The sequence below is a fragment of the Centruroides vittatus genome, unplaced genomic scaffold (genome assembly GCF_030686945.1).
Source record: "Centruroides vittatus isolate TY-2023 unplaced genomic scaffold, ASM3068694v2 contig_199, whole genome shotgun sequence".
NCBI lineage: Eukaryota > Metazoa > Arthropoda > Arachnida > Scorpiones > Buthidae > Centruroides > Centruroides vittatus.
Window position 1 is genome coordinate 690141 of NW_027121224.1, and position 27093 is coordinate 717233.

Consider the following 27093-nt stretch of genomic DNA (forward strand, 5'->3'; position numbering starts at 1 on the left):
CTTTTTTATTTTTAATGTTTTTTATTATTTGTAATAAAATCTGAACAATTCTCAGCTCATTAGTTGCAGATATAGGGTAATTCTTGTTTTCTCATTTCAGTTCTATTTCTTTATCCATTGCATATTCTGCTAATGCTGTCACAACAGGTACTCCTCACTTTACGACCTATCTGCTTAATGACCACTCGAGTTTCGACCTGCAATTCGGGGAATCCCCTTTCTCAGCTTGAGTGTCGATCAGTGGCATACGGTGACATTCGCACTAAGCGTACTATAATAGGCTAATAGTGTACTATAATAGTCTTTTTATGAATAAATTTGAAGTTTGTTGCATAATTTGTATACTTTTACAACGATCCTATATTCCTGGCGCAAGCTCCTCGCTTAATGACGTAGTCGTGGAACGGAACTCAGTCGTAAAGTGAGGAGTACCTGTATTTAGCTTTTGATTAATACTTTCTAGAATGCTTCTGATATATTTATAATATTTTTGGTATCATGTACATTTTCAATTAAGAAAAATGAGATAAATTGAAAGAATCATTCTGTTCCCTCATTTGATTTCTTTTGGTGATTTTGCCACTTTATTACCAGCAGTTTTTAAAAATCAACTTTGGAAGATTTCATTATGATTGATTAAATATTTGTCAATAAATTTTCTTTGTTATAAACATCATTTCATTTAGAAAATAGTTGAATTTTTTAAAATTGTTTCATTCTCACAATAAAAGTAAACTTGATATATATGTTTTATAAATTTTTTGGATATTTAAGTTTTGAGCAGGAAATAATAATTTATATATATATAACTTATACATCCCTGTTTCATAAAGATGGAGGTATTATTTATATGTATTGACATTATATTATAGTTTCCATTGTTTTCTAAATAAATAAAACAAACCATTTTACTTATTATAAAAACAAGATATTTTACTTTTTCATAATAAATTCCTTTCAAGTTAAAAGAATTTATTAAAAAATATACCAAAATCAAGCATATTTTTTGAGAAAAGATATATTTAAAAAGACAAAAGCGATTGGTTGTCAACAGATCTTTCTTTGTTGGCAACTTCCAGAACCTGAAGGTTGATATCTTCCTAAACTGTGTTATATCTGCATACATTGATTTCCACATCCTGTAAAGCAAAGAGAAAAGCTTCATTTAAAATGGACCAAGCAGCACAATAATCAAATAAAATGATTTTAGAGAATATTTCCAGCTAACATATCTCACTGTCTTAATTAGTTTGTCTATATGTTTTAAAAAATGTACTTATCTAAATTTCTTTTATGTGATTAGAAGAAAATATTCAAACTAAAATTAGCAAAGAAGCAGATATGGCTGTTCTCAACTGACGCTGCATTCTTGATCATAATGTTGTAGAGAATAATCACACCCACTATTTTGCTTATCAGAATGGCAAAAGCTGTATGCCAAGTTTTGCAGTAATATATTTCAGACAGGGATGTAAATTATTATAGTTGAGTAGCATTATCTGGTATGCAATTTAATCACAAAATGCCTTAAAATTACTATCCAGAATCCTGTAAAAATGCTTGCCCAAACAATACAAAACGCATACAGCACAACTGAGAGATTTTCCTTATATTCTGTATGCCAAAACCCACCAAAGAATAAACATAATTATGTGAAGAATAGTAAGATATAAAAATTAACATGAAAATTTATATAATGTAATTGTTTTTAAATATCTTTCTGAATGCTAGTTGGTAGGCTGAAGTTTTTCATACTAGATATTAAGTGGTATTAAAGGTGTGATGCCATGTGTACATCTTGATTTTGAAATGTTTTGGCAATAGCCTTTTGCCTTGGGATAGTAGTACTGGCATGCTGATCTAGGGAGTAATTTAGGGTGATTGAGTTATGTACTATACAGTATATCACTCAATCACCCTAAATAGTGGTATGAGGGCCATAATGGCAAAACAATATGTTTAGGAAATCTTTCACTTTTGTATTGTCTTTTGTGGCTGGGCTGTAAACGATCATTTTCCAGCAAGATAATGTTTGGTCACACACAGCTACAGTTTCCCATGAATATCTCTGTCATATTGCCACACTTGTCCTGTGGTCTACAGATTTTTTTTTATATCAAGAATTTATGGAACTGATGAAACTCCAGTCTTTGGCCATCTATGAATGTGAATGATCTGGAGCAATAGTGCAATATTTGTTTGCAAATCTGTTGCAGGATATGATGCCTTTATGCCTCCATGCATCCAGACAAGAAGAGATCCTGTAAGGCACTAAATATTTCTTTAATCATTATATCACTGTTTCATGGGAAATTGTCCTCTTACTATGATATTGTAATCATTTATTACCATTGTTATTACGTTTGCATTAATAAAGTTCATTCGATTCCAATGCCTCCTCCTTAGTGCATAACTTTTCTGTCAATTAGTGTAATTGCAAAATAAGTTGCAATTATTGAATGTACTAAATTGCTACTAATTACTTGATTTTAATCTGTAAAAATGATTTATTTAATCCTATCAAAGAATACGATTTAAAGTTAATCATATTAATATATGATTTGTATAAGTTGGACTGTATTATGTTGAACTAAAGATTTATGGACAAGAATGGATTTGTGGAATGAGGCAATGGAACATATGGACAATCTGCCAAATAGGGTTGGTCTCTCAAGAACACTTTATAGGAAACTGATCCCTATTGCCAAGTTCAGGGAATGCCTTCTGGGAAGACTTTTATTGGAAACTGGTGCCTATTTAGATGTTAAAAATGTGAAGAAATCCCAGAAAATTCCAGTAACCTGCTTGTTGGTGAGAACCAAACCCTGACCAACTACTAGTCTCTAGTGTGTTATTCATTTGGTCAAGGTGTGCTTTATGGGCAAGGACCAATATACATAATATCTGCCAATTGGATTGTAGAAGTTACAATGCAATGGTACAATATTTAAGATGAGAAATTACATTGTCTTTAAAAATGTGTATATGCCAAGTCACAGATTGCCATACATGACACATCACAGTCTATGGGGGATCAGATAGAACATCTCAAAGAACTGACTTATTTGGCATCTCTAAAGTAAGTAACAGAATACGATTTCATAAGCTACTGGTTGGACAACACTCTTTAGGAACTCAACAGCATCTCACATGCAATCTTACATTTGAGATCTTATCTATCATCATGAATTTTGATTGTTGAGTACAATGACTGAAAAAACTACATAAATGAATAAGATTATAGAGATTGTTATTATGTTATTACACTATGTACGTACTGTACATATTTTGTAAAGAATATATTAGAATTCCAGAATGTGTTTTAAAATGAATAATTTAAAGATTTTCAATTTTATTACAATTGATCTGACAAAGAAACACTGTATTTTGAATGTAAGTAAAAATTTGTCATTTCTTGTATAGAGTTCAAATTTCAGAGAATCAACCTAAAATAACTTACATCTAATTTATGAATTAGTAAATTAACACAGAATTGTAGAACAACAAAATTATTATTACAATAATTTATAGAGCGGTATCTCGTACTTCAAACACTAAAGGCGCCACCAGTGGTGAGTGGATAAAACCACTAAACACTAGCCGTGGGTTCGTGCCTGGTCAACGGGCTGCCCAAGTGGAGTTTTCTGGGTTTTCTTTATGTTAGTAACACCTAAATAGAGGCTATTTTCCCTGAAGAGATCTCCCGGGAGGCATTTTCCCTCAGCAAATCGCCCACGTGTCGTGTTGCTGTAACAAAAAAAAAAAGAAAGAAAACTAACCTCGAACTTGAAATTTGACAAAAGTTTGCTTTGCAGTTCGAACTGCGAGCCCGGTGAAAAGCGTAAATTGTGCACACAAGTCTCTCACTCTGTTACGCTCGTATGTTTTCAGTGATTTTCGCTTTATTTTTGGTTTGGTTACGTATATATTGTGTGTTATTCCTTAAATTATAACAATTTCTTCCTGTAATTTTTCTTTATCGGCAGCTTTTGGGTGCTTCCTACGTTTCGTATCCTTTAGTTCAAAATTTCCTGAACTGAATTTTTTAAACCACATATGTTTGAAGTTTTTATTGTTTGTATCCTTTCTGAAACTCTAAATGCGTATCAGCATATTATACTTTATATCTGAAGACATTTCAATTTGATTTTATTCAAACAACATGCGTAGTAAATAGGTTTCAAAAGTTTGTATTCTTTGTTTAGAAGTTATTTTTTTATCTCACATTAGCAATAATGTGTTAAATTGTTATTAAATCACACATCTGTGTTAAATTAAGTAACTGTACTTGTTAAAAAATATACAGAAAAACCTTCACTCAATATTACCTTTACTCACTAACCGTGTCTAATGGGAAGGTTGTGATATCCACAATTGAGATGGGGGAAAATTATCGCAAAGGCGAAGCGGTACACTTGACAGATCTGGCGGCCATTTTAGACTTGAATTTTTACAGAATGGATTAAAAATAAAAGAATATTAATTAAAAGCAACTTCATTTTTCATTTTTGTTCGACACTACGAGTAATCAGACAGTGAGGGCCCGATATATAAGGATCAACCCACCCATGAAAATTTCTGAGCCAATCGGTACTGGAACCAGGGTCCCCTAAACTGCAGATGTTTTCGTTTTCTAAGATATGTATTTATTCTGTTAATATGAATAAAAAATTCTAATATAAAATAAAAATATTTATTATTAACACAGCCTTTACATGTATAGAATTTGTATGTATTATATATAAAATAAAAAATGTTAATTCACTTTAGTTTGTAAAGTTACATATTCACCATTAATATGTTTCAGTGACCAGTTCATTAGAGGTGAAGATTCCAAACAATTAGCAGTTTCTGCTTCTGAAGTGCTATCAACTGTTGAAGGAATAGGAATAGGTAAAGGATTCTGATCTTGTTTAATCCAAACATGCGGTGGTGATGGTTGTAATTGATTAAGATCTGGAAATGCTAACTCAGAAGAATTAACATCAGCCACTTCTACACTTGCCAAAGGTGCATCCAAGCACGGGGAGATTAAATTTGGTTTATTAGCCAAGATTTCTACTATCTGGCTGGCCATTGGCCTTTGTTGTGGATTTTGATACCAGCATTGCAACATCAACATTTTTCTACATAAAACAAAATTACAAGTGAATTTTAATCCAGAAAAATTAATATGACAAAAATGATACTTACAATTCTGTTTTGCATTGTTTTGGAACAGAAAGTGTTTTTCCATTTATAATATGTTCATAGACTTGATTATTTGAAAATCCTTGAAATGGGAAGCTTCCAAAAGTGACCATTTCATAAAGCAAAACACCATAACTCCATATATCTGTCATTGGTGAAAATATTCCTTTTGACAGACTTTCAGGTGCCATCCACCTGATTGGCATCTTACCTTAAAGAAACAAGAGTGGAACTTTTAAATGGGAAATTGGAATAAATATCATAAAAACATTAGTATACCTTTAAATTTATAACAGTCGCAGTCAAACACAGGTTTGCAAAGGCCAAAATCTCCAATTTTGACAACTCTTCTGGCATTTACTAAACAGTTTCGACAAGCCAAATCGCGGTGAACATATTTCATTTCTGCAAGATAGCTAAGTCCTCGAGCAATATCTAAAGCCATATTTGTTAGACAGAAGCTAGAAACTTCTTCGTTGGTTTCGTTTTCTTTTACGAGATTTCTTCGGCTAAGAAGATATGTTTTCAAATTACCTGCGAGATACGAATGTTCATAAATTCCAGAGAACTTTTATTCAAATTTATGAAAAATCAATACGTACCATATAACATAAACTCCATAATCATGTATACAGGTTCTCCTTTGGTGCAAACACCAAGCAAACTAACAATGTTGTGATGATTGAATCGTTTCATCATATCTGCCTCACTCAAAAAATCTAACTAATAATAATTATAAAGTAAAATTAATCGTAATGAACATATTCTAAATTTATATTAAGCACGAATTTATTCTTTTTTTTTTAACAAAATTTCTTTATTAATCTGTCAATGCGATTGAGGTAGTTGAGCATCAGCCCATTGCCGATACTGCGGAACCTGGGAGTAAATCCGAGCAGGCGATTACCCCAAGGAATTTTTTAGTAGCACACTGCCCTTGGATCCCTTACCACTCGATTGCATCTATTGTGAGCTTGACTAAACTCCAAAAGTGTGATAGAAAATACCTATAAAAAAGCATCTAAATTGCTACGAGTTTGAAAAAATGTGTGAAAAAACAACACAATAACTGCAACTACTGTACCAATCAGATATTTTATTTAAATTAAAATTCTGGAGATTATGAAAATACGATATGAAAACCTCATTCAAGTTAAACAGTTTGACAAATTGGCGTAACCGGTTTGATTTAACGTGTAAGTCCCTATGCTAGACGATGGGGGAGGGGGAATGACTTCGAGTTAACTATGTTCCACTAATATCGAAGTTTTTGATCATAGAAATTACGGAATAAAATTGGTTTCTAAACTAAATCAAATTGTATAGGTGTAGTCATCAGAATTAATACTTTAAATACATTTACGCATTTTTATCGAAGCATAACGTAAACAAAATGTGCTATATGCAAATATCGCACCAAAATTATTGTCGAAAAAACAAGTGAAAGGAGATAAAACATTTTAAAAATGAAATATTTTTTAACAAATTCAATTCCCTTCAAGTTAAAGCTAAAATCTGATTAATTAATTTTTAAATTCAGTTTAATTCATGAATATAATTAATTTTAAAAAATTATTTTTTAAATTCTAAAATCGTCGTATATTTTAATACGACGATTTTAGAAAATAACAGCTGAAAACCGTTTTAATACTCACAAAAACAAAGTAAAAAAAGAGAGAGAAGGACTAATGACAGTGCACAACTGATATCACACTAAAGTTTTTTAAATTCTCGTAACAATAAATTGGACTTATCGTTAGTAAATATTGTAACAAACAGCGGACACAGATTATGTTCAACGAAATCAACAATTCTAATTGAGCAGTGGCTGCATTAAATTATGTAACGTCAATGGATCCTCTGTACCATACATTTTGCATACATTTGCCGATAGCTGTGTACAAGTATTGACTATATGGATTAATACATGCCTTCAGTTTCTTAAATAATATACGCTTCACTTGTATGGGAGCAGCCATCTTTGATTAATCAGCGTTATCCGAAGGTAGTGTAAATGAAGTCCACAAATGTGATGTCAATACGCTAAACATGTTTCGAAGTAGCGCTTTTATTGAGGGTGTTTGGCAAGAAAATACTCAACCGCTACAAAATCGTTTAGTCTGATGAACGCAGCTGTTAGATATGTATAAACTAAAATTCAATGTTTTATTAGCGAGGTTGAGGCCGAAGTTTTAAACGCGAAAACGTGTACGTCGGACGTTCGGCGCTGCTTTCCTGTAAGCCTAGAAGTTTGACAATGGCGTTTGGAATGTCGAGCATGATTCCACTGACTTTCCAAACGCCATTGTCAAACTTCTAGGCTTACAGGAAAGCAGCGCCGAACGTCCGACGTACACGTTTTCGCGTTTAAAACTTCGGCCTCAACCTCGCTATTATTATCGAACTTCGTAACTTCAAGAAAATAAGTAACGAAATGAAACGAAAGTACTGACTGAAAAATATTGCAATGATCAAATCTGAACGTTATATAAATCTTGGATCGGAAAGAATTAGAAAATTACTTTGTAATTAAATCTATACTAAGAAACAGGGGTGCTTTTATCAAACCATTAGATTTAATACCAAAAATATCCCAAATACTAATTTCAGATTACACTAATAATTCATGGCTACTTTCCAAATACGTGTTCCGTGAATTACTTACTAGTGTAATCTGATCACTCGAAGCCTTTCAGCGTCAGAAAAAAATCGTGTCTTGTTTGCTACGTTTATGACGACAATCTTTTGTTATATCTTATTGGTCCCATTATAAGAAAAAGGCTAATATTTTTGGAATTAAATCCTCTTAAAATTTGCCACTGATCGAAGTTGTCAATTTTACGTACTACTAATTAACATTTTCACTTACAGCAAACCTAACAGTTTGCCAATGACTAGTCAAATAATTCACGCGAGAATTCTAAAAGTTGACACTGGACGAAGTATTACAGAATTCCTGCAGGAAAAGAAAATGTTCCTACCAGAAACGAACCTTTACGCGTAAAATAAATAATATTCTTAATTCCTAAACTAACTAATGTTATTTTTTTCAGAAAAATCCTCGAATATAAATTTGTGGATTTATTTCTTTAGGAATTGTATAATTAATCATCATTAATTTATCAATGTTAATAAAATTAAGTGCTTAATCTGCTGTAAATAATAGTTCATCCATACCCGAGTTCACTCGATCGGTGTTCCTTTCTAACATTTCAATTCTATTTTTCGGGGGTGGTCCGTTCGGATATGTCGGGCCCCGTCCCTCACCACCCGGTCGCCCCATTGTGGGCCTGGCCGAACCCATAATGGGCCTACTAAAAGAGGCCCTCTTAGTGCCCACAGGGCGGAAAGAGTTAAAAAAGAAAAAAAAAACATTTCAATTCTTAGATTCATTGAATCTCCTTGTTTTCATAATATCGAAGTTCGAAGCCATAAACTTACAACATCCCTTAAAATTCGTAAGAGTGATTCTATTTTTTCCACATCAACTTTAGTCTTGCAAACGAAGATTCTGACCAAATTTCGGACAGGAATTCTTATTAGTTTGTGGAGTCAAATAAGAGTCCATTCGTTGAAGTTTTATCACTGGCTCTCTCGATGACCTTTTCCCTGAATAATGGAGTAACTTGACATTCATACTTTCGACTGCACTTCTAAAGGGTGAAGTACGAGTTGTCACGTTTCCTTTTGAATAACGGAGTAATGGCCTCACAATGATGGCCTTCGAGTTAGAGCAACAGGCAGTGGATCGCAACAAAAATCAGTCATTTTACTTAGTTCAAGGACACTGATAAATTAATGGATAAAAAAACAATTCGCCAGAAGTAGTGACTATGTACTGTAACAAAGCAACGTTCCCATCAAAAAAAGAACCTAGCAAAAATCTTGTTAAAATTCCCGACATTTAAAACTGCGATTAAAACTCTTTTATGATATTTTATTTTAAAAACTTTATATTTTTAATTATTATAAAATGGCAAAACGCTTCATTTTGAGGGCAAGGATGAGTTTTATAAAAAAGAAAACACTGTAAATGCTTACGACAAGTAACATCATTAAGTCCGACCTTACTCGAGATATGACACACGACCCCCCCCCTCCATCTCCCTACCCTCTTGACTTATAACCTCTAACATTTAATAGCATCAATCCGCTAATACACAAACTTCCATGCAAAATTTTTGTCGACAAAAAGCACGGGAATTATTAAGCTCCAAAGTGGTTAATTTACTTAGTCGTTTTTGTTTGTCACTTAGAAGCACTCAAAATATCTATCTAGATAACATCAAAAAGTTTTGCATTAAATGAAAATAAATCAGATGAGTCACCACTGAAATAAGAATGTAGCCTAGCTATAAAAATGCATAAGTAGTGCTGCACAATTTATGCGTTTTGCGTTTTTATTGCTACACAACATTTCTCGTTTCAGCGATGACTCGTTTGATTTATACAGAAGGTCACATTATAGTAACCTTCCGTATACTTGTATTATACAGAAAAATCTGTTCAAATAAAAAAGAAACTTTCCTAAATGGGCTATTCTCTATGTTATAAAAAGTCTGTAACCTGCCAAATTAGAAAAATATTCGGTACCGTGCGATTCCGGTTTACGCAGGTTTCACTATACTTTTTATTTTCCCAGCTGTTAGGTAGGCCTATACGTAAGAAGGGAAAGTAATAAAATCGTGTCAGATTTGATCCTCCGAGTTTTTTGCAAATCTTTACGTTTTGAGACTTCCTGAACCCAAAAAGTAAAAAAAGAAAAATGGCAAAAAATTCCTTGGATATGTGTGTGTGGAGGAGTGTGTGTGTTGACGTACATTTTGCTTAATATCTCAGGACGGGATGAAGATAAAGAAACCAAATTTGGCAGGGTAGCTTGTGTATAAGGGGCATTGATGCTATTAAATTTTGGTCATGAAAGGTCAAGGGGATGAAGAGATAGAGGGTAGTCAGTTATCATATCTCGCGAGGGGTCAGATTTAAAGATTTTATTTGTTGTTAGCATTTAGTGTTTTATAAAACTCGTCGCTATCTTCAAAATTACGTATTTTTCTTATTTTATAATAATAAAAAATATATAAAGTTTTTATATAACAAAATATCATAACAGATGGCGCCACATACAATTTTAGCTATTTATCTTGATTAATAATACAAATGTTATTTTTTAAAAATAAAATCTCATAAAAGCCGGGAAAGTTACGCAAGTCGTTGCTAGATTTTTTGAATTGTATTATTTGTCTCTCGCCTGTGAGTACTAAGACAGCCTTTTTTAAATCACACTCATTATGGAATATGCCAGGCCCACAATAAAAAAGACCGGAAAGTGAGGTACAAGGCCGACCACCTCTCGAAAAATTCATGGAGTTTTTCGACCATTCAGATTTGTTCATGGTTCCCAAAACAGCCGGCCGACACTTCGGTCATTTGTTCGTCAGAATTTGATTTATTAAGAGAGTTTGGTAAAATTTTTATGATGGAAAATATAAAATATTATAACAGATTTCTTTTCATACATTTATATATTATCGAAATTTTGAAATATAATTTTTTCAATTAATATTTTAAGTTTTTTATTGCCTTTTTTGAGATATAAATATATAAACTCTGCATATATGAAACTGAAATGTTTAATTAGTTATTTTCTATTAAACTGATTTCTCCTGCGATTGTTAATTACTACGTTAAAACCAGCATAAATACAGTATAAAATGATCAGATTGGACGCGTGTGATTTAAATTATTAAATTTATTGAAAATTTTTAAAAATTTATACTAAAAACAATTAAAACTATTTTCAATTTTTAAATACCTTTTCTTCTACTGAGGCACCTATTTTAAGTGTTTTTACAGCAGCAGCTACCCATCCTTTAGATTCTATGAAAGTTTCTCCTCCATAGACAGTACCAAAAGCGCCTTCTCCCAATTTTCTATTGATAACAACATGGTTTCTTGGTATTTCCCATTCATCTAATGCTAAGAGATTATGGGCGGCAACTAATCCTAATTCCTTAATTCTCTCTTTAGTTAGTTTCATTTTTTCTTCGTATCTAATAAACATTAATAAATCATCAATAGAAAATGTTTTTCAAATAAATTAATCAAAGTTTTATGAGCTAACCTTCTTTTCAACAATATAAAAACAATTGATAATACTAAAGCAAATATGGAAAAACCGAGAATATTCATGATAACAAGGGCGAGTTCACAGCTGACGTTCAACATTGCTCGAAACTGCTCAACAGAACACATTTCTGGATCTATTTATAAAAAGTTTCTCAATAGTAATAATAATTATCTTTATAATAGAAGGTAAGCAATCACTTACCTTCCATTCCATCAGATGGTTGCCTACCGTCATGCGTTAACCAAACAATGGCCGATTTATTTATTTCTAAAGAACCGTTCTCTTCCGAGATGGGAATGTATCTTCCAATTTCACGTGTAACATTACCGTGCCATTGCCAAATAACAATGTCTAACAGTCGACTGGATCCAACGAATTTCACACGACCCGATACTCCCATAAAATTAGTTTTCATTAAGAGAGAGATAAACTTTCTGTAATTTTAAAACTTTTTCATTAAACAATTTTATGTATAAGCTATACATCCTATAAAATTAAAGTATGTAACTTAAAATATTTTTGAAATCAAACTAACCTGGTTACTGTATCTGAATGCAAAATTGCCACCATGCTGTCATTTTCGTTTAACAGATTATCTAAAGCCAAGGCATAAACCCAAACGGCATCATACGCGTATCCGCCATATTTACTTATGGTTCTATTCTATTTAAAATAAAAATAGTTTAGATTTACAAATATAAACCGATTAATAATTTTATATCGTTTAGAATACTTGGGAACTGGCATAAGTTTTGTATGTAGATGTCCATTCTTGGATGGTCTTTCCTTCTTGCATGACAATTTGTGGATCAGCATAAAAAGTATAAATAAGGGTAATATGACCATCGATAGCTTTACTCATCTGTTCTGTGGTACACGGAATTGATTCTCCTAGAGTGTTAAAGTAATCGGTATCAAACCAATTATTGCTAAACCATGCTGGTAAAAACCACTGGTAACCTTGATAAGCTGTCATTTTCTGTGCAAAATTAAAGATGTATTTTAATATTAATTTTACATAAAATTTTAATAAAAATCTAAATATTCAATAAAATCTTCGGTAATAATTTTTCTATTGAATAATTTTTACTAAATAAAAAAAAATTTAAATATTATATTGTATTTTATAATCTGAAATACATTTACTTCGTATTATTCAGGAGAGGTGTAACAATAGTTTCTAGGCTTTTTGTTTGTTTGAAAACAACAGTCTGATTATTCTTGCTGTAATTTTCATAATAATGCATAGAGATAATGCGTCAATTTACAATATGACACTTTAAAAATATAAGAATCGTGTTAAAAATATTGTCAGAAGATATTATGCCTATGAGGGGACTGTTTGGACATTGACTATTGGAGGGATCCCAAATCGTTTTGAGTTTACAATTTTTTCTTAAGTGAAATAATCGTTAGAAATTATAAATATTAAAAATATCAACAAATTAAACGTTTTTTAAATTTTATATATAAACGAAAAAGTTAATAATTTACTTACTTAAATTTTAAATACTGTGGTTTTATAGTCTGAGACATTTGCATCCCTCAGGTATTGTTTCAATTAATTCCAGGTGATTTACTCGGAACTGAACACTTTCTTTCTTCAACATCAAGATTACACAATCACACTTGAATAACAATGTAATGTAAAATACCTTGGTCGACTGTGGACTATTTCGTCATGGAAAAATCACTCCGTTTGTGTTTCATGTTCATATATACCGAGTTATTCCATATAAGTTTCCAGTTCCTAGTGAATCACCCTGTATTTTTATCGTATGTATTGATTCTTACTATAATTATTAATGTTAAATATTTATTTTTTCAGTAAAATAACGTGAAAAAGTATTTCCACAAATATTTTCATGAAAGTAATTTCGATTATGTATTGTAAGACCCATAAATATTGTTTTGTTAAGAGCTCTTTGAGTTTCAACTCTTTATTGAATATTGCAAGATAAAACAACAATACAAGATGAAATTAATTTTAATTTAATAATTTATTATTCAATTTTTATTTATTTTTTACTTTTAATAAATATATTAACTTTGTTTTTAATGTTTAATTTATATAATCAAATATACGACCTCACGAACGTCACTGATCTTCGAACAGTATTTTAAAACTATTTTATCCTGTTTTATTCTGGTGACACCTTCTTACATGACAATTTGTGACACTAGTACTAAAATGCAGTTGCATATCTTACACTATTTATTAATAGAAATGTAAGATATGCGGTTGCAGATCTTACATTTCTATCTCTGTCTTCAAATATCTCTCTCATTATTCACTCATTGTATGTGTTAAACAGGGCATAGAACAATTCACATCCCTATCTTACTCGTGTCATTTCCCCATCTTACTTTTGCTTGTTGACCCTTATAATTTATTAAAATATTTAATTCTATTCCATTCCTAATTTTTGTAAAATTTTAAATAATCTTTAATCCTCAAACATCTTTAATCCTGATTTAATCTACCAAATCTTAAAATAAACGTTATTTGGCATATAACATATAATTAAATGCTTACTATCAACGTAATGATATTAAACAATAGTTTTTTTCCATTCAATATATCTAATACACCAAGCATGATTCAAAAGTTTAATAGATATTTCTCACTAAATAGCTTTAAAAATATTAATCTCATATTATTATATATGGAGATATTCAGTTTGGGTTGATTTGTGTACACATGAAGCTATCTTTCATATATCGAACTTCGTGAATATCATTAACTTCAGATAACAGACACGTTTATCAGTAAAGATAGAATATATATTACCTGTTTATAAGCTTCACACATGATAGCTCTTGCAGTGGAATCGTAGAAAACGCCAATTATGATGCGAGCTTTTTTATTTTTGAGATCAAGAAGATACTGAGACATGTTGTTCGACGAACGATTTCGTGGAAATTTTCTATTACTAATAAAATTTAATCCTTGCGATTGTAAAAGATCGTGAAGTAGCGATAAGTATTCTGGATAGTTTTGGCCATCTTCTGTTAAAGCAGCTATTCGATGCCATCCAAAATGAAGGAAAAGCTTTAAAAATACAAACCTGGAATAGAAAATCGTTGATTGTAAGCATCAATGTGATAAAGCCTACTGAAAGTTTCTATATTAAAGATTTATTTTGCCTTAATTGGTTATTTTCTGGTGTAGTCCTTAAAAAGAAAGGATATTTTTCACGATTATTGAATAATGCTCCTTCTGCGCTGTAACTTATAATAATAGAATTAAAATGCTTGGCAACACCCGCAATGGGTTCCACAGTATCGGAACATGCTGATCCTACAAAATTTATAATGTTAAATATTAATATTTATAATTTCAATATATTCTTTAAGAAATGAATGTAATTCAATGGCAAATTGTAACAAATTGGTTAAAAATCTATATATTTAGATAATTACCTAAAATTCCGATTAATCGATTGAAACTAGAATTTGTCACATAACTTATAAAAGTTTTCATAACAACATCTGCCATGCAACGTCCGTCCTGAATCAATAATTCTAATTTATAATTCTTCAAAATACTATTATTCTTGTTAACTGCATCTACAGCCAATTCGGCAGCTTTAAAAGGAAAAAAGAAATTATTAAATAAAATTTTACATGATGTGATATATTTCTCAATGTTAAACTAACCTGGTACCACACCAGCAAGTTCTTTATAGGGACCTGTAACGGGGAAAATTCCACCTATATAGAGAACTGTCTTATCTGGAATATTATCTGGTAACCATTTACTCCATATATATTCATTTTCCTTAATCCAAATGCAAGCCGCTTCTTCTATTGTTTTGTCAGTGGATGTATACTTCAACAGTTGAATATATTCTGTCTGATGATAATTCATAGAATTCACCAACTGGTATACAAGAGGAGCATTACTTTTCAATTTCTTCCATATCACCTGAAAATATTAAATGGTTTGGTTTGATGAGATACAGCAACATAACACCACGGAATGCCCATGATGAAAACCTGGAAAATACTTGGCCAGCTCGTTGGTCGGGTGCAAACCCGCAACCAAATACCAGTATGTTCAGTGGCCGAGTGGCCACTGAACATACTGGTATTTGGTTCCATTCGGCCACTGATAGGCCAAAAATATTTAAAAGTTTAATATAAAATATTAAGATGGATTGCAATTTAATTTGTAATTAGTACAAAGAAATTATTTAAATAAACTGAATTAATTATACCTTTTCAAGTTGACTGATTTCAAACTCGCATGGAAGAGATGAACGGTAAATATTGTCTCTACATGAAGGAAAAGAAATATGAGTGAAATTTTTCGATGATATGAGTGCACTCGGTTTCCAATAAAAAAACAATGTCGGTTCATTTCTATGGAATCGATTCCTAACGATATTTTCTAAATGTGGTCCTACCCAAGCGACGTTGACAAACAATTTTAACTGAATAATCTGATCTTTCAGAACTCGATAAGAGGACTCTGCAGAAAAATTTGTGTCAGATTAAAAATATTCGAATCAAATAAAAATTTACTGATTTTAATACTTACCAGGGTAATCAGCCAGGAGAGTTGCACACGTTACATTGGAATTTTGGCACAGTGGAGGTGAAAAAATACCATTTTCGCATTTTGTATATGAACAATAATAACTGTTACTTTCTTTATCAAATACCCAGGTTAAAATTTCAGGTTCATTCAAAAGGTTGAAAGGAGTCACAATGTCACTGTCTTGATAACTTCTCCAATGATCTAGTATTGTTTCGTTAACATTCCATTTATCTTTGACGTATTTTTCAGAAATATACCAATCAGATCTGCGAAAAATTATCCAAATATAAAATTCTATAATAATAATTTTAAGAAATAGTTGAAATACATAAGCATTTGCTACCTTCCAATGGGACCTAAAGGACCACAATCTTCGATTTCTGTTAAATCACTCCATTTATCCAAATTAAATCCAGGACCAATCCACACTTCTAGATTTATCATAGGCCTAGCAGTTGAATCGAAATTTTCTACTTTTTTGCATTTTCTAAATATTGTGACAACAAAATTTAGCTTTCATCCATGAAATTTAATTAATGAGAAATTCGTATATACTTCGCTTACTCTGGAGAAAAGCATCCCGTTATACGTTGCAAAGTAGCAGTGCATGCGACAGCTTCGTCTTGTAACAATAAAATGGTGTCATGATATCCGAGTTTCTCTTGCAAAAGTATCTTTAAAATGTTGGACACCAATTTGTGTGTGGGTCGTTTACTTGCTTCTATATATATTGGAAGAACTGTGTCGCCAGAGTAGAAGTAACGTTTGGAGATTTGCTCTTCAAAAAAAGTGTAAATGAGAATTCTTACGTTTTTCGACTTAATTTTTCATATTTATGTATATTAATTTTATATTCAGTATGGCAAATGACTAGATCTACGTATGTTAATTGACCTACTGTACATTCACATAGTAAACGTATAATAATTAAACTATTACTCTGCAATAATAAACTTCAAAAACATAACTAAATGTAAATTGTTATTATATTATGAGTTTATAAAGGTTTTGTTATAAACCAAATATTTGTTTTTTCATGCTTGGCTCTTTCCATCCTGTGAGGCACTTAAAGAAGGCCCAACTGGGACAGACATTGGATTAGATTGGAATGATGGTTTAAGGCAGCTCTATAGATGGGCGACCTGCTAAGGGGAAGATCCTGAAAGGCTTTTTTTTATGGAAATTATGAAAAATTGCTCCTATTTAAATATACACACGAAAAAAATTCGAAAAACGCCACATGGCCAGCATGGTGATCAGGCGCGAATCTACGATCAACTATTATTATTTAGTGGTGTTATCAACTCTGCTACTGACGGCAAAATTCGTTAAATAATATTGCTACAGTGTTAACTGGATTATATTATTATTATTATTCACTTTTACTAGTTAAAACGCAATTTAAACTTAATATTTCGTAAATAAAGCTTATTTAACAATCATAGTAAGACGATTTTAATGTTACCACATTTCGAACACAGTATAGTAAGAAACTGTTTTAATAAAAAATTATTGTTTTATTATAATTTTAAAATAGTATACAATTTGTTTTCAAATTATCTGTCTCCAGAATAAAATATTCTTCTCAATACGTCTTTATTATGCCACAGGAACATAACTGGACCCGAGTGGAATCGATATTTCTTTGTAGGTTCATGGCACGAGATGGTCCTATCAAAAAGACTCCAATTGACCTTTGTATTTGTCTTGAAATTATGTACATTTTAAAGTTTTCTTTCATTAGAAAAATGACTATGAATAATTATATTTTTAAATAGCGACAAATTTAATATAACATTTAAAATTTGAACTTATGTTTCATTAAAGAGTAGTAATAAAAATTTTTCTGAATTAAGATTTAATTATTTTAGAAAATACAAGTGTAAAAGGAACGTGCGAAAAACAATATTAATTAATTAAACTCTGAAAAATTTTAATTAAATAGAATTCATAGAAGTTGAGTTTTTGCATTGATAATTATCTGGTTTTAATTAAGATTAATTAATTATTTATTTGAACCGTTGCGATAACCAAATGAAATGCGTTAAATCTCATAAATGTTTTAACATTCTAATAATGAACACGTAGTATTTTAGTAGAAAACTGCGAATTTTTATATAATTTATAAACATACCAGTATTTTATATATTCAGAAGCATGAATTATAATAATTAAAGGCTAATAAAATAATTTCAAAAGCATCGAACATTCAAAAGCATTTACTCATCGAACATCTTATACTCTGAAAAACCTTAAAAAACTAAAGTTTATTGTATGATATTTGCTTACCTTTATCATGAAGGCATTGTTTGGCAGAAGATAATTGACAAAAAATAAATATCCAGATAATCGAACATCTCATATTGATATCAACGAGTATTTCTACTGGAAATTTGGTTTTATATTTTTAGAAAATCGTTTCGTTGAAGTCACTCCCATATCGTTTCGGAAATAACTAACGTAAGTTACATCTAAATTAAGAAAAAAGTGAACTTATTTTCAGAAAACTATTCTTTTCTATAATTAATTAAAATCATAAAATTTTTCGTTGTCTTTCATCATTTATATACCAATCTTAACTACGCTAATTGAAATTCTTCAATAATATGAAACTGAGTACTGTAGGCCTGTTTATAATGTAATCCTCATAGTACTGTGCAGTGTGAGTGGAAACAAATTTTGAACAGTATGTTTTAAATTGTAGATTAATGTCAATTTCTCTGCGAATTTGTTCCACAACAGATATGTATATATTTTTATGTACGGCTGATGTGTACGGAAATGCAAACCAGTAATAAAGTTGCATTCTGATGATAAAAGTGTCGTTTTCATATTACTAGTAGTGGTGTGATAAGTCTCTGTTATCTCTACTATAGAATTTGAGATATTAGTTTTAACAATTTTCGAGACAAGAAGCTCTTTTATAATATGAAATTGCATTATGGTCACGTTTTCACAAATACTCTCGAAGTTCAACATTACTTTGGCCATATTACGTGGTACAAATAAAAGTATTTCAAATTCTTTGAGAGTATTTCCTTTTGTGTTTGAAATACTTTAGCTAGGAGATTCAAAGTATTTGTATTTTCAAATACTCAACATAAGTATTTAGTATTTGGTATTTTAATTAGTATTCGAAATACGACAGAGTATTTGACATACTCTAAAGTATTTCAAACACTAAATAAACTACTTTAAATACTCTAGAAATACTCAAATTATTTTAATGTAATATTTTCAAAAGACTGGAATTTATATGCATTTAAACGTCTGTTTGATACATTACCATTATATTAATGTGTATATTAGTATTTATAGTACATTATTTTTTAATATGTTTTAATACTTTTCCGGCTGTTATATATAACAGATAGAAAGTTAAAAATATAAAAAGTTTTTAAATAAGGGGGAAAATAAAGTTATAAAGTTATAAAAAAATAAATATAACAGATGGTGTCGCCAAATGTTGCCGGGAAAGTTAAGCAACTCGTTGCTGGATTTTATATTAACATTTAAAATATATGCTCTCCACCTGAATTAGCACCGTAGTATCTTGCCCCTATACATCATACTTTTCCTTTAACAATAGAGTCGTGCCGGTCATCTATAATTGCTTTCAGGAGAAAGTTTTGAATTAAAATAACGTGACGTCTGGTTTACACTGGACGTTCCTGTATAGTTAATCGGGACCTTCTGCTCCTAAGGTCCCACATCTTGTCTCGTCTCTCATCTATCTAGCACCATTTTCCAGATTAAGGAAAGACAGAAAGACGGACGACAGTGAGCAATTTTTTTAAATTGCAGCCTAATAATTGAAAAACTAAAATAACATTCGTAATTATTGTTGCTACTAGAAAACAAATAAATATAAATAAATTTAATTTATCAAAATTTTAATATAAACATTTTATTTTTGTTAAATATACAAAATTTTTGAACTTTTTTTTTTGTAATTTTATTAAATTTAAATGTTTAAACTATTAAAGTTGTCTAAATGATCATTTTCCCTTTGTAATTAAATAGACACATTAAATTATTGTTGTTTTTATCTAAAAAATATGAGAAAATTTAATATTTTGATGAAACGTCAGTTGGATTATTGAAGCAAGATCTCAAGTTAGCTTTGACTCGACCTTGACTTTATTTACTTCGATCGATGAATAGTCAGTCAGGTTTCTCTAGTAAATACTGTACTTTATAAACCCCGGAGAAAATATAAAATAAAATATAAAACTATAATAATTTAAAAGTGATCTTAATTCGATTTTTTATAAAAGTAAATATTTTATTAAACGTTAAAAGTTATGCATTATTTTGAACTTAATTACAAGCCAATATATTCTTGTAGGCCTACGTGATAATATTAATGACTGATATATAAACATTTTGTTAGCAAATTTTATAATTTTTAATTAAAATAAAATAGTAAATTAAATAAATTTATGGTTCGGTAGATATTTAATAATTTGTCAACGTTCTAGACGTATATTTTGTGCTACAAATCAAAGAATTTAGAATTTATCGTCAGCTGTTATAACGCAAAATTTAGAGCTGTAATTCGAGGCATTAATTCTGTGTTTATATTTAGTCTATTTAGAAAATTCCTTAAACATTCCTTTTTGAAAAAAAAAACTATAAAATTTGAATGTTATCAATGTCTAAAATATTGATAAATATGATTTTCAACTCCAAATTGACTCTTTATCTATAAATATTTAAATAAAATAAACTATAATAAATACCATACGGTAATAACAAATTAATTAATGTCATTAAAAATCTCAAAAATTTTAATGCTTACTAAAGATATTTTTAAATAATTTAAATATTAATTAAGGCCATGGGATCCGGTATTTTTAATTTATTGATCATATAAATTTTCAAATATAAATATTCAAGGTTTAAAATTCACATTATATTTATAATAAATAATTATAAAAGAATAATTAAACAATTGATTAAATGTTTTTCTTCTATCGATATACTTACCAATTTGGCTATAAATTTGGAGTTAATTAAAGAATAAAATTCTAATCTGATCATCTTTTCATTGTGGTGTGATAAGTCTCGTTAATAGCCAAATTAGTAGCTATATCGAAAGAAAAGAATAAATATAATAATCGAAGGAAGCGAAGCTTTTTATAATAAGTAAATTGATTATATATGTGGTATTTTATGACTTCTAAGATGCAACTTTCATCCAAAAACAGGCTTAAAAATTGGCCTGCATCTTATAGTGAAGTTACGATCTTCCATTAACCATAACTAGTTCATGATCTCTACACACACAGGAAGAGTGAAGAGATCCACCATTACATAGGGGTGCGAATGAATGAAGAAAGCATAGATGATATGAAAACTGAAATAATTATGAATCCTTTAAACAGTGTAGAATTAGTAATGCTCTTGATGGAACTGAATATAATGTACTTTTTTAAGACAGTGATACCAACAGTTTAGAGCATATAAACGGTAAGGATGATGACTTTTTTTAGGTTTGATGATGGAAGCAGAATTTTCGGGCTTTAAAGATGATTAAAGACTTTTTATTATTATTGAAGAGTAATGCTTTTTGCCTATACTCTTATTGTATTGAGTAAGACTAACCTGAAGTCATTTTATGCCAAGGTATGTATGAATTGCATGTACCGGTATTCATAGTTATCGGATATTTTAATTGTAAAATGTCTTTTGTAATAGCTAAGCAGCTTTTGCATGTTTTCATGTTTAATATTTTACCCTCCTCCCTCCTCTTTTCCCCTTAGAAATAAAAATATGCATTTTAATTTTTAAAACCAAAATACTGTAAAAAAATTGGGGCCAAGTGCCAAATTCGCCAAATGGCTTAAATATACTAAACACTTTTTACTGAATATTCTGTTAAGGAATGGGGTTACATCTTATATACTGTAAAATACGGTATTTCTGAATTTGGAAGAAAGAAATCACAATGCGTATGGGAAAAAATCCTCTTAGTGCCCATAGGACGGAGTTAAAAACTATGTTTTCTTATAATTATCAAAGGGATTTCTGTGTCGGCTGTAATAACCTATATAATTGCAATAAAATTTCTTCCTACTGCCATGAAATCAAAAATCTAATCTGGTAGTCTTTGTGTAAAATTTCAGTCGTCGTATTTGATTGACTTCAGTCATACTGAGAGCCAACTCAAACGTTATGGGTCAGTTATAAATTTTTTAATATAATTAATAAAATAACAGGGAAATAATAATATAAAGAATAATTACATTTTGGTTTAGACATTTGATCCCATTTTAAAATATATTTACGAAAGTTTCAAGTGAATAATGATTAACTTATTTACAGCTGTAAAAGTGAAATGATCATTTTATATTTCAGTACTTTAAAGTTTAAAAAAATGTATAAATTTTTATTTCAATTTTATAGTAAATTAGGACTGAATTACATTCCATTATTATAAGTCTATAAGCTTGAATTTATTAAGTCAAATCGTTCTTGAATAAATTATTTTATTGCTCGCTTCCTTTTTCATTCATTTTTATTTTATTGTTTGCCTCTATTGTATTGAATTTAATGCAAACAAAATCGTTACTGCTTATTATTTAACTAAAAATAACTATTTTTAAATTACGCGTTTCAATTTTATAAAAATTGATTTCGTAAGTAAGAGCTTATTCTTTCACGCTAGGGAGAAGCTATTATTTAATTTAATCCTAATTCAGGCAATTAGTCGATGTATAATTAATAAATTTTATAAGCATTTTCATCATTTTTAAGTAATTACAGTTTATATAATTTCGATATTTTAATACATTCAAACTTATAAACAACGGCCCCCGACGGAAACATACAAAATGGCCGTCGTTTGGAGGTGGCCTGTGTTCGAAGGTTGTTTTGTATGCAATTCAAAAAGAAACATTCCTGAATAAATGGCAGTTATTGAAGGTTTAACTGTATAAAACTCCAAAAATATAGCGAGTGGGAAACTTATTTAAGATTATTTTATTTAAAAAAAAACTATTCAAAGTTTGGACAAGAAGATAAAATCTCAGACTTATTATTGGTACTAAAAATTGAGAATGTTTCTCTTTGATATTGCAACTTGATCATGATCTAAATACATCAGTTTTACGAATTATCATATTACAGTAATATTATTAAAAATATATTTGATACTTAAAGTTATAAAACCCTTCAGAAACAAAAGATAAATGTACTTTTGTATAATAAACTTGGAAGAAATCGGTTCTATATGCATTTACGAGTACATCATCTTTCAGTTAATCTTCGTAGAATGATATTAAACTAAGATATCAGCATGAGCAAGACGTCAAACAATAAACACATGAAATTTTACTACGAAATAATTTAACAGTAATAATTATTCCCTAACCTTGATTTTAATAAAATATAATATATATATTTGTATTTTAAATTACTTGCATTATAATTAAAATCGAATTAAAATGTTGTTAGAGCCTATGACAAGATAACTATTAAGCGCAAAATGCGATAATTTTAATCTTGATTAGCGACAAATTTAATCTATAAATTTATTATAACATTTTTACAAAGTATTTATATGATATTTTATGTTTTTTATCACAATTATTAATACATAGAATAAATGCAGTTTACACAAATTAAAAACCATTGTTTATAATTATAATCTTAAGTCTAGTAAGACCTAAGATTACGTATCTCAGGCTTGTCCATTTAATAAAAATTTTGGAATCGCTACGATATTATGCATTTTCCACAATGGATTTAATTACCACTAGCGTAACTTGAACCGATATTAGGGGACGAATTAGAACTTGTAAACCTGCATATACTTCTGTACACTGTGAATGTAGCCACCAGCGCTGAGGATAGAGATATTTTCTGTATATATAAATGTATTTTTCTTGTACTTATTTTATTTTTTAATTTATTTATTTACAAAGGTAAGAGGGGACTTCCCCCTAGCTTCTGATTACGCTGCTGCTAAGTAGTAAGCAATATTATCAGAGGATGTCACCACCCTTTACACTTTTCCTGTCAAGTTAGGTTTTTCTTAAATTGCACCAGAGTCAATGCCTTTATCGACAATTATTTCATGCTTTTTATTTGTATTTTTAATAACATATTATTGGTTCTAAGTTAATTTTATACGAAAATATTATAGAAACTATAATTGAAATTTTGGACAGTTAGGAGTTTGAAATGAAATTTCAACTGAAAGTGATCTTTTTTTAACATCAAATATTAAATATTGCATATTTGAAAATAATTGTATGATAGAAACAAGTGACATACATAATTTTTAATTAATTTTTAAAACAAATCTTAATTTAAAGCATATTGACCAAGATATTTTAAGAATTATGGAAAATGTTTCTATTAAAACTAATTTCTCGATATAAATTATTATTTTATACTTAAAGCATAATCTTAACACTTCACTTGTTTTCGATTTAGCTTGTTAACTTTGTAATTTTAGGAATTTCCCTTCTTTTTCGCGTCTATATATAACTTTAAAAGATGTTTTCTCTAACTCAGAGAAAACTAACATCTGAAATAGTAGATTTATACAAAGTATCCTTATGAAAACTAAAACGCGAATATTTAATCGACTTATTTATAGAAAATTCTTACTTATCCACAAAAATAAAAGCTGAAATTTATAAATGGATAAGTTACATTTTTAATAAGCGTTTAAAAATTCTAGCAATAGGAAATACCGAAGCAGTTACATATGATTTAGTTAAGATAACATCACATATTTCAATGAATATCGATATATTTTCAAAGCACTCCAGAAGTGTCAACGTATCTACTCTTGTAAACTTTATGATCAAATACTAAAAATATCCAATTTTCGGTCAAAGTTTTAACGTAAATGAAGCAGAAAAGAATTAGTATATGGATCTATTTAACTTCTAAATATATTACATTTATTCAAATTGAATTACAGTCGAATATCCAACAATGGCCACCTCTATTTGTTCCCGTCAGTAACCGTCGTTTTCAAATACTTTAATTGTATTTAAATATGAATTTTAATCTTAATTTAGTGATTAAATGTGAATTACTTGATAAAATTCTCTTATAAATAGTAAATAACATTGTTGATCTTATCAAATCTACAATTAAGAAAATTATGTATTTTGTCGCATTATCCGCAGGATAATTGAAACTTCTATTCGGTGAAACTTTCAATTGAAACTGAACAAAAATATAAGAAATTTATATAGGTTTAATTAATATTGTTTAAATCTTACTTGATTTATGTTATTATTACGGTAATATAAATTTTATTTATATTAGTAACAGAACGAAATTCCTATTCGAACAATTGTGACAATTATAATTTAAAACATTTGACTCGCTATTATTGATAAAATTTTCATATTTAAAAACATTTTCGACTTAAAAGGAATAAAAATGGCTTTCAAATTATACATATACAGTATATATAAAGAGATATGGTACAATCTAATTTAAATATTGTAAAAGTTTAGTTATGGAAAGCGAGTTTATAAATGTTTCAATTAGATCCTATCACACTATTTTTTCATTTTAAAATATTCAGAAATGTCTTTACAGTCGATTTCGAGTTTTTTTTCCCTTACCAGCAATATGCTGAATTCTAAAAAACTATGAAATTCAACCTTGAGAATCCTACAGATGAATGTGATCGGGATATCAAATAAGTGAATGCCCTAATTCTGACAGGAAATTTGACATTTTTTTTTTAAATGTAATTTTAAAAATTATCACCAATTTTGTTCAATATATTACCGTTGGTCCATAAAAATACAGGCCTAACGATTAAATAAATTTATATTTTATATGAATTTTTTAAAAATTAAATATATAAAAAAAACTCTAAAAATACAAAATTTCATTAAATATTAGTTAATATTATACTGAAATCTTCCACTATATAAAAGAAAAAATGTCTGTATGGTATCGTACAGTTACAAAATCGCATATAGACGTAATGTAATATAAAAACAACTATTTTTATTACAGTCAAGATAAGACTATCGCCACTATTAATAAACAACTGCCAGAGAAACTATTAACAGCGATGCTATGAATTTTAAAATGTCATATCTCTAATAAGATGTTTTTAATATATTAACCCTCTTTTTAAATGTATATATTAGAACAAAATACCGTTCTTGAGAAGACGAAGCGCGAAGTCTTTATTTACGTTTCCTATGCCAATATTTTTTTTTCAAGATAAAATATACGAAGGTCAATAGTAAAAAATTCAAAAAATTATTCAGTTTTAACAATATTTTATATAGAAAAATCTGTCTGGAGTGTTAATTTTAAGACATTTTTCTACCTTTAAAGTGACAATATATTTAAACCTTAAGTAAACACCACGACCGTAAAACTTGGCTGTTTTATTTGTAGCACTAACAGATATATCCTTTTACAAAAAGAAAAAAAAATATATATATATATATATATATAAAATATAAAAAAAATATATAAAAAATCCCTGGGAAATTTATATAAAAACGCAAATTGTTATTACTTTTTAAAATTAAAATTGTATTTACAAATAGCTTTAAGTTATTTACAACAAAAGCACGTGGTTAAACATATTGAAAGCTTAGTATTGTTAGACGTCACACCGAGTTAAAAATAATTAGCAATTAATTAATTATCACTAATTTGACATCATTTTACTCGATTTATAAAGTAATTAAGTACCTTTTCAATCCATATGTATTACATTAATCCGTTACGCAACTTGATGCTTGTGTTGTAAACAACTTCGAATGGGAACTAAACTCTCCCTTTGTGACGCATGCGCGGCCTTGAGTAATAACGAGTCAGAGTGAGACAGAAAGGCGTTTTACCTCGTTTCTCAAACATCAAACTTTAATCGGTGATTTGCCACCGATTCCAATATGTCATCTCTATCTGAAAAGCGGAAGTTATCTCTAGCGGGTTAAATTACATTTTGCGCTTTCTATTGAGATATTGAGAGTTCAAGGGCGCAGTTGGGAATTTGTAACTGGATTACGTTTATCTGTTTTACCTTTAGGAAAATATAAATTATCATTAGGAAATTGGTGTAATGTCTTTCGTATGAAGCCAAAGTTTCCTGCTTCGGCTTTATCATACGAAAATGAGAATATAGAATTTTTAAATGCGTTATAGATTATGTGAGGATTTTGATTGATATTCGTAAAGCAAATTTTATTTATTTTTTTTTTTTTTAGTTGAAAATATATTTTGTTTG

At 29.5% G+C, this 27093-nt stretch overlaps 1 protein-coding gene across 2 annotated transcripts; it reads right to left on the reverse strand.

Moving 5' to 3' along the window:
- Positions 1–970: 970 nt before the first annotated feature.
- On the reverse strand, positions 971–26722 carry LOC136970467 (uncharacterized). Of its 2 annotated transcripts, XM_067264906.1 has the most exons (20): positions 26559–26721; positions 18153–18334; positions 16428–16641; positions 16207–16350; positions 15864–16129; positions 15541–15794; positions 14981–15248; positions 14744–14908; positions 14468–14621; positions 14112–14388; positions 12054–12299; positions 11856–11983; positions 11522–11754; positions 11315–11453; positions 11006–11243; positions 5793–5913; positions 5470–5724; positions 5194–5401; positions 4792–5126; positions 971–1139 (listed from the first exon to the last, which is right to left on the reverse strand). In XM_067264906.1, exons 2-20 carry the CDS (start codon positions 18223–18225, stop codon positions 1111–1113), a joined length of 3747 nt encoding a protein of 1248 aa, XP_067121007.1. In that variant the 5' UTR covers positions 18226–18334; positions 26559–26721; the 3' UTR covers positions 971–1110. The 2 variants fall into 2 exon arrangements, with proteins under 2 accessions (XP_067121007.1, XP_067121006.1); XM_067264905.1 differs by lacking the exon at positions 971–1139 and having other exon boundaries at positions 4680–5126; positions 26559–26722.
- Positions 26723–27093: the final 371 nt, after the last annotated feature.

Coding starts and splice junctions, on each gene's coding strand:
- LOC136970467 (XM_067264905.1), bottom strand. CDS start 18,225: ATGAGATGTTCGATTATCTGGATATTTATTTTTTGTCAATTATCTTCT. Junction 15,249..15,540: donor AAATCAGTCAACTTGAAAAG/GTATAATTAATT, acceptor TAATATTTTCAG/GTGATATGGAAGAAATTGAA. Junction 11,244..11,314: donor TTTATATTGTTGAAAAGAAG/GTTAGCTCATAA, acceptor AATGTTTATTAG/ATACGAAGAAAAAATGAAAC.